The 16,597-nt window shown below is 41.5% G+C and overlaps 1 protein-coding gene across 1 annotated transcript; it reads right to left on the bottom strand.

Moving 5' to 3' along the window:
• Positions 1-1,415: 1,415 nt before the first annotated feature.
• Positions 1,416-7,579, bottom strand: LOC311134917 (cleavage and polyadenylation specificity factor subunit 5-like). The gene is made up of 7 exons (XM_084168683.1): positions 7,304-7,579; positions 6,800-7,000; positions 6,451-6,514; positions 2,457-2,546; positions 2,203-2,278; positions 1,896-2,010; positions 1,416-1,747 (listed from the first exon to the last, which is right to left on the bottom strand). The coding sequence occupies exons 1-7, from the start codon at positions 7,414-7,416 to the stop codon at positions 1,726-1,728; spliced, it is 681 nt and encodes a 226-aa protein (XP_084024809.1). The 5' UTR covers positions 7,417-7,579; the 3' UTR covers positions 1,416-1,725.
• Between the last annotated feature and the right edge of the window lie 9,018 nt (positions 7,580-16,597).

A 16,597-nucleotide genomic window follows, 5' to 3' on the forward strand; every position in this document is an offset into this window, starting at 1 on the left:
ATGACCAGAGGGATGGTGCTGAGGGACAAAATGTCTGAGACAGCTAGGCTCAGGATCAACTTCAGAGAGAAGCTCTCGTTCTCCTTCAGCTTCCCGTGCTTTATTTTTTTAGCAATGGTGATGATCACTGCTATATTGCAAGGCAGTCCCACTAGGTAGCACAGCCCCAGAATCAAGCAAGGGGCTAGAACATTATAGTCCCTGGAGGTATGGCTGGAGGTGAGGTTGCAGTCCAAGATGGTGGTACAGTTGGAAGTAAGGTTCCCATCAAAGGTGGAGGAGGAAGAAAAGTTGGTCGGCTGCATGGTGAAATGGCTTTGTGTTAGTACTCCACAGCAGAGTGAAAAGAAACAGAAGTAGTAGCTCAGGAAAATAATTTGGTTCATGTTTTGAATGAGTATGACGACATCTACTCCTCCCCCCACACGCACTTGGTTCACCAACCAAATGTTAGCCTACTTGGCACCTTTTCAAAAAATATTCTATACATTGTGTATCACCTGAAGCATTTTATATAATTTAGCATTTGTAAAGAAGATGCATATTTGAGGGCAACAGTGGTAGATAGATTACAGGGAAGGAAACTGTCCTCATACTAAAAATGTTTTGTAGAAAATAAACAATCTGTGGACATTGTCTATCCATTTTGCTTGCTTATTGATATTATGGTCAGTAGTTGCCTGACAAAACTGTGATCCTGGAGGTTAGAAGCTCTGCTCTACTCCATTCCCAATGCTCTGAATATACTGGACAGTTATAGCTAGTTCTGTTTTAACCTTGTCTTGAGCAGTGTGTAGGCTATTCAATTTTTACAATGCTATCTTGTAGGGCCAGCACCTGAGACATATGAGATACTGTATATATATCCATGCCCACCTAACTCTCTGGCCACCATCAATATGACCAAATTCAAAACCTTGGCACCATTCATTTTATTTTTACTTCTACCATTCTTTCTCAGCATATGACCCATTACCAGCATCATGAATTAAGGTTTTGACTACTCATTGGAGATGTTAAAACCAATGACCACAACTGTTGTGTAAGTTGTTGGCACAAATGATGCACTGGCAGTACAAGTCTTGCATTCAATATAAGTCTAGACATGCAGTCATTTATGGCCACTAAGATGAAAGTTGCCATATGAACAATATGCTTAATTGACAAATTAACATTCTATACATCACTATTGAATAGCCATATGGTGATAATTTGGAATAGACAAACTTCTGTAATTTGTTTAGACTGGTGTAATAGCTACGCTATCACTGGTATTGAAACAGCAATATGACAATCTGATCAGTATATTAAAGAAAAATGTTTCTTAGTTTCATGTTTTAAAGCCATCTTTAATTGAAAATAAAAGAACTCCTTGGTAATTCATTAAAAAGTAAAGAAAGACAATGACAAGAAAGTATGTTACAACGACTAAAAACACACGGTTTTATTTTCTTAACACATCTACACAAACATACAAATTCAACTTTTGTGTGAATACAAAAATGTTTCATGTCACAAAGTTATAGTTCTGTAAGAATAAAAAAGTTGACAGAAAAAGATTAATAACATCATCTTATTTTCTATACAGATCAATATTCAAATGTGTAGTACTACTGTGTACTCTGTTTAAAGGTAGGTGTAGTGAAATCCAGCTTGCCCCTTTTCCTCTGCCCAGACTGAACTCACAGAGACAGTCCCTGCTCACCACACTCAGGTTGTAGGGACTTAATTGTAAATTAAGTTGAACCTGCAAGAAAAATAAAGTTTGTATTGTGAATATACCAAATAATCTATAAACAATGCACATGTCTGTCCATCTTCAAGTTTACTGAATTGAATTTTGTCTTATGAAGTACAGTATTTCATATTATGGTGAATATACAGGAGTACCTTACCTGCTCAGAAGCTGTGGGAGACTGGATATGATTGGCCCGTAGCCTGGCGCATTGTCATACAGCTCAAACAGAGGGGCAGCCACCAGCTTATAGTTCTTGGGCACTGCAAACAGTGCTGGGAGACAGACAACAGGTCAATATCCACACCCACTCACAGACACACTGCAGAGTATATAAACATAATAACTACACACCAACATGAGATCATCTGCTTAACTGTTACATACAGGTTATAACCACAGCCATCAACATCAATCAATCGATATGAACTATGTCACAGTCAAACATTACAGGCTGATCAACTTACCTTTTTCCTGCAACTGAACAAGGAACAGCTTCTTGTGCTCCTTGGGTTTGGTAATGTGTGCTGGGATGTAGGGGTACTGTAGATAAAACAGAAAAACACATACAACTTAATGGATTCTCATGACATCGATACATTCAAATTCAAAAGGCCAGCATAAGTGTGAACGGCTATGGAAACCAAGAGACCTGGGACAGGTCAGGTGACTCCTCTGAGTCACCATTAGAGTAAGAGGACAGGAAGGACAGCACACCCACCTGTGGGGGCTCAAAGTTGGGTCTCCACCAGTTTCCAATAGAGTCATCAATCTCCCAGTCCTGCTTCACCCCATCCTGATGACCCAGGATCTGGTAACGGACATGAGAAGAACACAAACATGTTAAAACTAACCACTCGATCACACCAACAGCGTCATTGCGCAAAATGGTACGCAGCATCATCTGGACATGTGTGCAACAAAAGTTCAACCTTCACCTTCTGCTACCATTTCTGGCAAGCCGTCTACACAAACAATTTGATGAATACGTTCGATAAATCCAACATATGCACCACACAGAACGCACTGCAACTGCCTCTGCAACGCAATTCTGCAAGGCAAACGCAGCGTTCCATTGGAAATGAATGTATACTGAACAAAAATATAAATGCAACATGCACCGATTTTACTGAGTTACAGTTCATATAAGGAAATCAGTCAATTTAAATAAATTCATTAGGCCCTAATCTATGGATATCACATGACTGGGCAGGGGTGCAGCCATGGGAGGGCCTGGCTCCCAAGTGGGTGGGCCTATGCCCTCCCAGGCCCACCCATGGCTGCACCCACTGCCGAACCAGGCCCAGCCAATCAGGATGAGTTTTTCCCCACAAAAGGGCTTTATTACAGACAGAAATACTCCTCAGTTTCATCAGCTGTCCGGGTGGCTAGTCTCAGATGATCCCGCAGGTGAATAAGCCGGATGTGGAGGTCCTGGGCTGGTGTGGTTACACATGGTCTGCGGCTGTGAGGCTGGTTGGACGTACTGCCAAATTCAATTAAATGGCGTTGGAGGCGGCTTATGGTAGAGAAATTAACATTCAATTATCTGGCAACAGCTCTGGTGGACATTCCTGCAGTCAGCATGCCAACTGCACGCTCCCTCAAAACTTGAGACATCTGTGGTATTGTGTTGTGTAACAGAACTGCACATTTTAGATTGTCCCCAGCACAAGTTGCACCTGTGTAATGATCATGCTGTTTAATCAACTTCTTGATATGGCACACCTTGGCAAAAGAGAAATGCTCACGAACAGGGATGTAAACAAATTTGTGCACAAAATGAGAGAAATAAGCTTTTTGTGCATATGGACAATTTCTGTGATCTTTTATTTCAGCTCATGAAACAAGAGACCAACACTTTACATGTTGCGTTTATATTTTTGTTCAGTATACTTCTGGTGTACCAAAATGCAATGACGCTGTCGGTGTGATTGAGGCGTAATATCAAGTATCGGTCTCTATGACTATACATGAGTGTTTGCCACCACAGAATTCTCCAGAAGACAGGCAGTCTGGCTAGTCATATGGTTAACCAGCTAAAATGAAACTGAAATAATCAGCTTCTCCATCACTCGTGGTTTTACTCTGCAATTTCTTGTTAATGTGTTACCATTCAGAAGGGCTAAGTTCAACCCTTTTACCTAGAATGTGAAGGCAAAGTGGTTTTATTGTCCACTGTGGCCAATAGCTAAGTTTCCTTCCAATTTGCAACAGATTGTCATGCGAATATTCTAAAATGTGAATAAAACATTATGCGCATTTTCCCCCACCAGTGTGTGTTTCCATCAAACTGACTTTTTGTGGATAAAAGCCTGTGCGTAATGATGTAGTTCACATAAAAATTACCTTTACCGTTAAAATCACGTGCTGAATGAAAAATACAAGTTAAATGGGTTTCCATCGCATTTTCAACTCTACTGATGGTTTTGTCACAAAAACTGTTGCGTTATATAGCAGATGTGCCCACTCTGGTCTTGCCACATGCGCTATATCCAACAGCTCGCTGTTACAGTGCCGGTAGGCTACCTACATTTACATTACCTACATTATGAGATTATTATGGATAAGTGCGATATTGTTTGTATTTGTCAAACGGTAGCCAAGCATCGATCATCATGTCACCAGAATAAGACCCTCGATATTTATTGGAAAGAAGCATCAAGCTCATCACCTTGCATATTCACCACCCTGTGAAGTTCATAACTTATTTCATCTGTAGCCTAATAAACCGCATGCTTTCCTGAGTCGTGGTGGAAGGACCTCACAACATATCATCGCTTGACTCCAAGTTTACTTCGATATATATATGTATATATAAACACAACAATTTCAAAAATTTTACTGAGTTACAATTCATAAGGAAATCATTCATTTGAAATAAATTCATTAGGCCCTAATCTATGGATTTCACATGACTGGGAATACAGATATGCATCTCTTCGTCACAGGTACCGTAAAAACAAAAAGCAGGGGCGTGGATTTAAAAAAAGTCTATCTGGTGTGACCATTATTTGCCTAATGCAGCACGACATCTCCTTCGCATAGAGTTGATCAGGCTGTTGTTTGTGGCCTTAGGAATGTTGTCCCACTCATCTTCAATAGCTGTGCGAAGTTGCTGTGTATAGGCGGGAACTGGAACACGGTGTAGTACACGTCAATTCAGAGCATCCCAAACATGCTCAATGGGTGACATGTCTGTTGAGTATGCAGGCCATGGAAAATCTGGGAAATTTTCAGCTTCCAGGAATTGTGTACAGATCCTTGCGACATCCTTGGGGCCTTGCATTATCATGCTGAAATATTAGGTGATGGCAGCGGATGAATGGCACGACAATGGGCCTCAGGATCTCGTCACAGTATATCTGTACATTCAAATTGCCATTGATAAAATGCAATTGTGTTCGTTGCTCGTAGCTTATGCCTGCCCATACCATAACCCCACCGTCACCATGGGGCACTCTGTTCACAACATTGACATCAGCAAACCGCTCGCCCACACGACGCCTTACACACTTGTCTGCCATCTGCCCAGCACAGTTGAAACCAGGATGAATCCGTGAAGAACACACTTCTCCAGCGTCCCAGTGGCCATCGAAGGTGAGCATTTGCCCACTGAAGTTGGCTACGACGCTGAATTGCAGTCAGGTCAAAACCCAGGTGAGGACAAAAAGCACAGACGAGCTTCCCTGAGACGGTTTCTGACAGTTTGTGCAGAAATCCTTCAGTTGTGCAAACCCACAGTTTCATCAGCTGTCCAGGTGGCTGGTCTCAGACGATCCCAAAGGTGAAGAAGCCGGATGTGGAGGTCCTGGGCTGGCATGATTACACGTGGTCTGCGGTTGTGAGGCCGGTTGGACGTACTGCCAAATTCTCTAAGACGTCGAAAGCGGGTTATGGTAGAGAAACTAACGTTAAACTCTCTGGCAACAGCTCTGGTGGACATTCCTGCAGTCAGCATGCCAATTGCATGCTCCCTCAAAACTTGAAACATCTGTGGCATTGTGTTGTGTGACAAAACTGCACATTTTAGAGTGGCCTTTTATTGTCCCCAGCACAAGGTGCACCTCTGTAATGATTATGCCGTTTAATCAGCTTCTTGATATGCCACACCTGTCAGGTGGATGGATTATCTTGGCAAATGAGAAATGCTCACTAAAAGGGATGTAAACTAATTTGTGCACAACATTTTAGAGAAATAAGCTTTTTGTGTGGATGGAATCTTTTATTTCAGCTTATGAAACATGGGACCAACACGTTACATATTGCGTTTATATATTTGTTCAGTGTATATCAATATTTGCGCATTAAGGTGTTTCCACCGCCATTTCTTGCATATTTAATTATACAGACACAAAAAGATCCCACCATGTCGAACGAACAAATTGTCAGCATTTATACAATTGTACCGGCATTTAATGTTTCCATCAGCACAGTCGTGATTTTTTAAATGCGTCAGGTAATTCATCCGCATGAAATGGTTGGATGGAAACGTGGTTAGTGATAAGCCCAGTTCATCCTGTCAGAGCTGACAAATTGTTTCCAACCTCTATGCCACTCCCAGTTTTCCACCAAAGTAAATGGAATGGTTTTGATGTCAATTAGCCAACTGTTCCAGGTGATCAGGTCATGTTTCAAAACTTTTTGGTTTTGTCCTTACTGGACTGTGCTAATTCCATGATACAATCAAGCTGAACAAAGACCATGTAGCCTACCTCTGTCATCAATCGCTTCAGTCCTTCCACTTCATCCTCACCTGCATTCAACTCTCCACCAGGACTGCGCACACACACAAGACAATTCAGTTTCAGAAACACAGCTTGATCACTTTTTATTGACATTTTAATCTATGCTCCTGTCAGTTAGAAGTGTCAACATTTTCATTGTAAAATGCTTACACATTAGGCCTAAGTCAGTGGTTTGCCAGCAGAACAGCAACTGGTACCATGCATGAAAATGTATGCACTCACTAACTGTATGTCGCTCTGGATAAGAGCGTCTGCTAAATGACTAAAATGTAAAGCAACATTAATTCTGCAGAGGTAGGATGAGAAACCAACTCACAGTTTGAAGAAGGTTGTCCCCAACTGCAGTAGTAGAACGTGTGGTAGCCTGTGCTCGTGCACGATCAGAACCCCCTCCACTGCCCTCCTTATGCCTATCTTTTCGAACTCCTCGCGCATCCGCTCAAATCGAGCCCCCACAGAGCTGTCCTTCTCGTAAAGAGGTTCCTTTGTACCAAACGTGTAATTTGTAAGGGGATATCTGTGAGGGGCAATCACCATAACATTAAAACAGCTAAATTTGTCAACACATTGATAAGAGTTTATGCAGCTAGCTACGTAATTTTGGGTTCCGTATTAGGCTTTACTCCACAAATGGGAAATGTTTGTGTGCAACATGCAAGAGTACTGTGTGTGTGTGGTAGTTGCCCTGTTTTTTAACGTTACTGCATCACATTCAGAAACACTAACTAGAAACCCAACACTTACAATTAAATGTAACTAGTTTGTTAGCCTGTTAAATAACAGGTACAATTGCACTTCATAGCTATAGCTAGCCACGTACAAATTGATGGTTCTCTCCAGCGTGAGAGGTTTGGACAGCGGGCTCATTTCGATCTGGTTGAGTCCACGGCGTGGCCAACCGGTAGAAGATCGGTTGGGAGGTCCAACCGACATCGTTCCACTAAATTAGCAGGGTACAACTCTGTAAAAATACGAAAGCTAACAGTGCATAGAATGAAGAAAGAACATTAGATAACTGAACCAAAGATTCGGAACACTCCTCTTTCCTTCAAAACATAAACTATTTCCGGCCGCCTCAAATAATTACGACATATATGATGAGCTACGGCTGCCGGGATGCGTTCAGTTGGTTTAACATTGTGCTGCATTTTGCAACGGTACATACCAAATGACACACTTCCACAAACTCTTCTTAATCTTCTAGGTATGCTTTTTTCCGTTTGGTAGGTGTTGCGGTGTGCGACCACTGATTCTGGTGTGACCTGAAGCTGTGTAGCAGTACATGTTAGTAGTAACATTATACCCAATTGCGTCTGAGCAACTTGTTTGAAACAATTTCCATTCAATTAAACGTTGGCTATATTTCGTGCATCCTGAACGTAGCCCTGCTGTTTTAAAGACAACAGTCACTTTCCGGACAATTGAGGTATAAAAATAGAGAATGATAGAGGCCTCTATAGTGCCCAAAACGCAGTTTTAGCATGGTCAGCGCCATTGAGGGCTTCCACCATGCTTCCGCCATTTAAAAGTAGTCAAAGTATTCAACTGGGCAGGGATTCTTATGGATTGTAGCCCAGTGGAGGTCGGTGCCATTTAAGATGAGAGAGGAGGATCTTATTTTTAATGAGCATGGCCTTATTTCTATTACCGCATACTGGATGACTGTCATTCATATTCCATTCACCCAACTCAATGTACAGTAACTTTGATAGGTTTAGGCTACTACATGATACTCAAATTTTCCCTATACACATCATGAGGTTGCTACAACCTAGCCTATGAATGAAAGTTTGCAATGTAGGTGCACAGGTCTAGAGAACATTTTGAGTAATCAAGGTGAGAGACAGTGACGAATTCAATACCGCCTTGCACACTCTTGCCTTCATTTAGCCTATCTAGGGTGCAAACAAGAGTTTCTATTGGATAAATTCAGATATGTTTATCCCCATTTTGTCCCATTTGCTTCTGTTTAACCTTTTCACATGTGAGTTCCAAATATCTCTAACGGTCGCCCCAGCGTGACTTTTAAAAATGTCAGTCTGCACTCACTGTTCCAAAATGTGATTGTTACACAACAGGACAGTTAAACCGCGCTGCCCTCAAACCAAGACTTAATTTCAAATTATTTTCTAACATGTTTTATGTTCTAACAACAGTTTGAATTGATGTGTTGTCTGCCTCCTCATTATTTCACATAGAAGTAGCCCATTTCGCTGTTAAAAATTCAGACCCCTTGACCTTTTCCACATTTTGTTACGTTACAGCCTTATTCTAAAATTGATTTTAAAAATGTTTTTCCTCATCAATCTACACACAATAACCCATAATGACAAAGCGAAAACAGGTTTTTAGAAATTTTAGCAAATATATAAAATTAAAAAAACAGAAATACATTATTTACGTAAGTATTCAGACCCTTTGTTATGAGACTCGAAATTGAGCTCAGGTGCATCCTGTTTCCATTGATCATCCTTGACAGTGGAGACCCGTCATTCAGGGCTGGTCACCTGTTTTGAGCACACATCTTTAGCTAAAAAATTAAAAATATATATATATATATTTATTTGGCTTGCCTGTTTTGCATGTTATTTTGCCATTAATACGTGTCACACATAAGTTAGCAAACAATGTAAAAAAAAAGTTATTGAGTTAATGAAGTGCCTTCTTTGCTTTCTTGAGTAAGGCAGCTCCAAATGCAGGTGTTTCAGCCTAGCTCAGTGCTTTCTGTGGTGGTGGGGCAGCCAGTGGAAAATACAGAGCATAGGTGTCACTCATGGGGACACAACGTCACCGCCAAGTCTAAGGGTAGAGCTCGAAAATTCAAGCCCCTTGGGTGCTGCCATAGAGTTACAGTTGAAGTCGGAGATTTACATACACCTTAGCCAAATACATTTAAACTCAGTTTTTCACAATTCCTGACATTTAATCCTAGTAAGAATGCCCTGTTTTAGGTCAGTTAGGATCACCACTTTATTTTAAGAATGTGAAATGTCAGAATAATAGTAGAGAGAAAGATTTATTTCAGCTTTTATTTCTTTCATCACATTCCCAGTGGGTCAGAAGTTTACATACACTCAAATAGTATTTGGTAGCATTGCCTTTAAATTGTTTAATTTTGGCCCATTCCTCCGGACAGAGCTGGTGTAACTGAGTCAGGTTTGTAGGCCTCCTTGCTTGCACACGCCTTTTCAGTTCTGCCCACAAATCTTCTATAGGATTGAGGTCAGGGCTTTGTGATGGCCACTCCAATACCTTGACTTTGTTGTCCTTAAGCCATTTTGCCACAACTTTGGAAGTATGCTTGGGGTCATTGTCCATTTGGAAGACCCATTTGCGGCCAAGCTTTAACCTCCTGACTGATGTCTTGAGATGTTGCTTCAATATATCCACATAACTGTCCTTCCTCATGATGCCATCAATTTTGTAAAGTGCACCAGTCCCTCCTGCAGCAAAGCACCCCCATAGCATGATGCTGCCACCCCTGTGCTTCACGGTTGGGATGGTGTTGTTCGGCTTCAAACATAACGATGGTCATTATGGCCAAACTGTTCTATTTTTGTTTCATCAGACCAGAGGACATTTCTACAAAAAGTACGATCTTTGTCCCCATGTGCAGTTGCAAACCGTAGTCTGGCTTTTTTATGGCGGTTTTGGAGCAGTGGCTTCTTTCTTGCTGAGTGGCCTTTCAGGTTATGTCGATATAGGACTAGTTTTACTGTGGATATAGATACTTTTGTACCTGTTTCCTCCAGCATCTTCACAAGGTCCTTTGTTGTTGTTCTGGGATTGATTTGCACTTTTCGCACCAAAGTACGTTCATCTCTAGGAGACAGAACACATCTCCTTCCTGAGCGGTATGACGGCTGTGTGGTCCCATGGTGTTTATACTTGCGTACCATTGTTTGTACAGATGAACGTGGTACATTCACGCATTTGGAAATTGCGCCAAAGGATGAACCAGACTTGTTGGAGGTCTACAATTTATTTTCTGAGGTCTTGGCTGATTTCTTTTGAGTTTCCCATGATGTCAAGCAAAGAGGCACTGAGTTTGAAGGTAGGCCTTGAAATACATCCACAGGTACACCTCCAATTGACTCAAATGATGTCAATTAGCCTATCAGAAGCTTCTAAAGCCATGACATCATTTTCTGGAATTTTCCAAGGTGTTTAAAGGCACAGTCAACTTAGTGTATGTAAACTTCTGACATTATATGGAGTAATACATTATATGGAGTATAATGTATTTACAGTTTTATTTACATGTTTTCAAGTACTGGTGACAAATCATCCATTCCGATTATTGCATAGATTGTAATGGACACATATGATGTGTGTAAAATACTTTGAGCTAATGCTAAGCTATTTGCCAGCTATATGTGCCGCCATGTTTGTTGACATTATATAATGCATTCTGGGTGTCACATAAACATCTGTCAGACCAAAGATGTTATAACAAAATGAGGAGAAGTGATGGTTCGCTCACCTTTCGGGTGAACTTCCGGAAGTGAATGAAAGGAATTGAATGATGGTAGACAACACACCCCCTTCAACATGCAAACTGCAAACAGACCAAACTCATCTTGTCTCCACTTCTTATCTTTGGTTGACGCAAATAAACAAATATGGCGGTGCGCACAAACTACCCATAGTCGGATTACATTAGATTTTTAGAAAGTGTTTTACTCAATCACTTCGTGCAATGGTGAGCTCACCTGTGATGCGCTGAATTGTAAATAGTAATTGCTATTAGCTAATTCATATTATGGTTTCTGTCAGTCGAGAGTTAGCTAAATATGACCCCTTGTGTTACGTCAATCTTTCCTCAGTTAGTGCTAGGACTAATGTAGCCTACATTTTCCGGTTTGGATGATTGTGTTATGCTGTCGCTACTTCTGTGAATGACTGAACATTGCATCCCAAAAATAAACTGGTCACATTCAGGACATAACGTTGTAACGACTGTGTTTGTGCAAAATGTTTCTGTGAAAAAGCAGTTTGGCAAGCTCATATATTGCTGCTGCGTCAATCGAAACTGGATGTTCTAAATAAGCATTCTAATCACACCGGTTTAAGCATGCGCTGCAGGGACCACTGTAGAATGGTCACACCCGTGTGTTGATACATGTCAAAGGGTTAATGATCTTCTTGGCCTTTGTTCAACACCAGGCACTGTAGATGTCCTGGAGGGTAGGCAACGTGGCCCTGGTGATGCGTTGGGCTGCTTGCACCACTCTATGGAGAGCCATGCAGTTGAGGGCGGAGCAGTTGCCGTAACAGGCAGTGATGCAACCCGATAGAGTGCTCTCAATGGTGCATCTGTAGAAGTTTGTGAGAGTCTTAGGGGCCATGATGAATTTCCTCAGCCGTCTGAGGTTGTAGAGGCACTGTTGCACCTTCAATGTCAGTGTGACAAGACCATTTCAGGTCCTCAGTGTTGTGCTTGAAGCTTTTGACCTGCAGCCCTGTCGAAGAGGATGGGGATGTGCTCTCTCTTCTGTTTCCTTTAGTCCACGATAAGCTCATTCATTTAGTTGACGTTGAGGGAGAGGTTATTTTCCTGGCACCACCCTGCCAGGGCTCTAACATCCTCCCTGTAGGCTGTCTAGTCGTTGTTGGTGATCAGGCCTACCGACAGTGTCGTCAGCAAACTTGATTATTGAGTTGGAGTTGTGCGTGGCCACGCAGTCATGGGTGAACAATAAGTACAGAAGGGGGCTGAGCACACACCCCTTGGGGGCCCCCGTGTTGAGGATCAGTGTGGCGGAGGTGTTGTTGCCTACCCTCACCACCTGGGATCGGCCCGTCAGGAAATCTAGCTTCCTGTTGCACACAGAGGAGCTCAGACCCAAGGCCCCAAGCTTAGTGACGAGCTTGGAGTGCACTATGGTGCGGCGACAGGTGTGGTAGTGTCTTCCAACATTTGCCCTGAGAGTCCTACCAGAGATGATTTTGTACCGGTAGAACTGCGATTTTTGGAAAGAATGGATTCCTGCTTTTTGGCCGACCCCATACATTATGTCAAGCTGGTTAAAGGACAAACTGGGAATGGTTACATCTGTGAAAATGTCAAGAAGTGGAATTGTTTAGATTTTTTGTGTATCTGCCTCCCAGAGGAAGCGGCAGCTTGGTGCTCAAGCTGTATTTCTGTCTGCAATAAAGCCATTTTGTGGGGAAAAACTCATTCTGATTGGCTGGGCCTGTCTCCCCAGTGGGTGGGCCTGGCTGCCAAGTGGGTAGGCCTATGCCCTCCCAGGCCCACCCATGGCTGTACCCCTGCCCAGTCATGTGAAATCCATAGATTAGGGTCTAATTAATTTATTTCAATTGACTGATTTCCTTATATGAACTGTAACTCAGTAAAATCTTTGAAATGATTGCATGTTGCGTTTATAATTTTGTTCAGTATACTTGACTCGCCGTTTGACGATGACTGCTATAATATGTTCAGTATACGGTTGTCATAATATTTTTTTTAAACAATGTTTTGATCATCAATCTTTTTAGTTTAGGGTGACCACATTTAAAATACCCAAATGCGGGAAAAGAGGATGATTTTTGCAGGACAGTGTAGCCTGCATTAATATGTTTTATTTACATTTTACATTTTACATTTTAGTCATTTAGCAGACGCTCTTATCCAGAGCGACTTACAGTTAGTGAGTGCATACATTTTTCATACTTTATTCTGTTGATGAATCATGCTGTTTGTTCTCGATAATTGGGTGGTTTGACACAATTCGCTTCAAGAGGGTTTTTTCAAAGTCACTGAAATTCTCAGAACGTTTTATTTTACCTCTGTCCATTGTTTGGTTTAGGTGACTCCTCAGGTCAGCTCTAATTAGGCTTCACAAATATTAACTGGTTAGTCCTTACTTACCTTAGTCTGGGACTCCCTAGTCTAGAGCTAATTCATCTGAAGTTAACCTCTACGGGATCGGTGTCCCTATACTGGGACGGTTGCTGCTCAATATGCGATATGTGACTAGAACTTTCCGGGACATAGACATGTCTTATATGGGCAGAAAGCTTAAATTCTTGTTAATCTAACTGCAGTGTCCAATTTACAGGAGCTATTACAGCTAAAAAAAAGACCATGCTATTGTTTGAGGATAGTACACAACATCAAAACACTTTTGTCATGGCAACTGGTTTGATACATTCACCTCTGAAGGTAAATAATGTACTTACATTCAGTAATCTTGTTCTGATTTGTCATCCTGAGGGTCCCAGAGATAAAATGTAACATAGTTTTGTTTGATAAAATCCAATTTTATATTAAAATGTAGGAACTGGGTTCTACAGTTTGACCCCCTGCTGTCTCTGGCTTCAAAGTGTTTCCTTTCAAATGGTACCAAGAATATGCATATCCTTGCTTCAGGTCCTGAGCTACAGGCAGTTAGATTTGGGTATGTCATTTTAGGCTAAAATTGAAGAAGAAAAAAGGTACGATCCTTGAGATGTTTAAGCAAATATCTCAGAAAGCTATTTTTATATCTGGATGAATTTAAATAGAATTAGCCTAGTCTTGACTTAAATTAAACTCAGTCCGGGTAACCACCACTCCATGTTTAGCTGGAATTTAGCCCAAAGGATTTGAGAAATGTGATTGGTTGACGATAGGCCTATGACATTGGCATACGTCTCATCTTGCGCTGCGCAGAATATCAGATCTCAACAACGATTGGAGAATTGTTTAACATCACCAATACCACATCCTTATTATTTATATATTTTCATAAGTGCAACATGATGGCAAGAGACAGGTTGGAATGTCTGACTGGAATACAGGACAAATCTACCTTTTTTTTTCTAAGTTTGAATTTGTTGATAAAATGTGAGACATGATTGTTTGGTTGCAGGACAAAGGGCCAAAATGCAGGACTGTCCCGCACAATCTGGGACATTTGGTCACCCTGGACTGCAGTTGTGGAGTGCCATACGATCTGCACCCACCTCAAAAGACGAGGCATCCATTCGGCTTTGACTCAAAGCCATACATATGAATAAACCCCCAAAACGACCTTCATTTGCTCTTTTCACTTTGTGGACAGGAAACCTACAGAGTAGCACCATATTCCAGAAAAGTATCTTGGCTACGATACCCCGGTAAAGAAGAGAAGGCAACTACTGGTCAGGACGTCATCAATTCAAACAGGTATTGTGTGTAACATTACAGCTAACACTAGCTAGCTAGCTAGCCAAGTGGGAAAGGGGCTAACATGTAATCAAATAATATACTTACATACAGTAGCTACTCTAGCTATGTAAACATGATCCAACTCTGTGAACACATTGACCATACTAGTAGGCCAGCTACAATTAATGTTTGTCACGTGGTAGCCTATCAGTTTACTTTCTTTGCCAACAACAAGTTGCTAGTCAGTGTAGATATGAGAATATGCAATCAGGTTAGAAGAGGTAGCTAGCTACCTAATTTATTTGAGACACATTGTTTTGGTGGTATTTAGCTAGCTAGCTAACATAGCTAACTTACTTGTTTTTTATGTTTGAGTGTTGTGCCACGTTCATGTGATGACTGAGTGATCAGAGGTACGATTTGTCTACTTCAGAGGAAAAAATGTGGAGCATTCAAGTTCTCTGAGTTTGGAAGGAACGCAAGAATCCTTCTCAATCAATCAATCAATCAATCAAATGAATTTATAAAGCCCTTTTTACATCAGCAGATGTCACAAAGTGCTATACAGAAACCCAGCCTAAAACCCCAAACAGCAAGCAATGCAGATGTAGAAGCACGGTGGCTAGGAAAAACTTCCTATAAAGGCAGAAACCTAGGAAGAAACCTAGAGAGGAACCAGGCTCTGAGGGGTGCTGGGTGGAGATTATAACGGTACATGGCCATTAAGGCCAGATTTATCTCACCATTGACAGCCAAAATCGCTGCAATGTTTGTTGCCATTTTCAGTGGTGCGTGACGTCAGAGTTCAGCACGTGGGACAGATAAGGGTCCAGAGATCATACCCGAGTTTCCTAGTCATAATTATGAGTTGGATGGGCGTTCACATGCATTTTCCCAGTAGGAAGGATGTATTTACGAGTTCCCAACATGACCTGAATGCGGCATTGGTAAAGTTAGCAAAATAAGTAGTTGACATTATTTACATTTTTACAGATGATCGTCATGGTGATAGTTTACCGCAAATCTGTAACTTTACTAAAGATGAGGATGACCAGATCCAGATGCAAACTGCGGAGACTCTAATCAAATGGGAAGATTCAGCATTATCTGATCCCTGCTACACGACAAAATTGCCTCCAAACAAATCCACCTGTCATAAACAAATCCAATGTAACGAAGTGGCCTCAAATACTGATGACCTGATGAGGCAGAATCTCAACCTAATCCAATGAGATCTTGCAGAGAGTTTTTTTTCTGTTTCCCAGAGTTTTGTTAGCAGAATCGTATCCCACTGGATGAAGGTAATGAAGGAGCAAAAATACCTAGAATCTGTACTTCTTGTTAACTGCCTTGCAAAAGTATTCATCCCCCTTGGCATTTTTCCTATTTTGTTGCATTACAACCTGTAATATAAATTGATTTTTATTTGGATTTCATGTAATGGTCATACACAAAATAGTCCATATTGGTGAAGTGAAATGAAAAAAATATATAACGTGGTGCGTGCATATGTATTCACCCCCTTTGCTATGAAGCCCCTAAATAAGATCTGGTGCAACCAATTACCTTCAGAAGTCACATAATTAGTTAAATAAAGTGTGTGCAATCTAAGTGTCACATGATCTCAGTATATATACACCTGTTCTGAAAGGCCCCAGAGTCTGCAACACCACTAAGCAAGGGGCACCACCAAGCAAGCGGCACCATGAAGACCAAGGAGCTTTCCAAACAGGTCAGGGGCAAAGTTGTGGAGAAGTACAGATATGGGTTGGGTTATAAAAAAATATCCGAAACTTTGAACATCCCACGGAGCACCATTAAATCCATTATAAAAAAAATGGAAAGAATATGGCACCACAACAAACCTGCCAAGAGAGGGCCACCCACCAAAACTCACGGACCAGGCAAGGAGGGCATTAATCAGAGGCAACAAAGAGACCAAAGATAACCCTGAAGGAGCTGCAAAGCTCCACAGCG

Source organism: Coregonus lavaretus (assembly GCF_964263955.1).
Source record: "Coregonus lavaretus genome assembly, chromosome: 9".
Taxonomy (NCBI): Eukaryota; Metazoa; Chordata; class Actinopteri; order Salmoniformes; family Salmonidae; genus Coregonus; species Coregonus lavaretus.

Bases quoted from the DNA above. Each gene is read 5' to 3' on its own strand.
- LOC311134917 (XM_084168683.1), bottom strand. From the start codon at position 7,416: ATGTCGGTTGGACCTCCCAACCGATCTTCTACCGGTTGGCCACGCCGT. The intron at 7,001-7,303 runs GTACGTGGCTAG...TGCCCCTCACAG, and splicing joins CTGGAGAGAACCATCAATTT to ATATCCCCTTACAAATTACA. The intron at 2,011-2,202 runs GTAAGTTGATCA...TCTGTCTCCCAG, and splicing joins TGTTCAGTTGCAGGAAAAAG to CACTGTTTGCAGTGCCCAAG.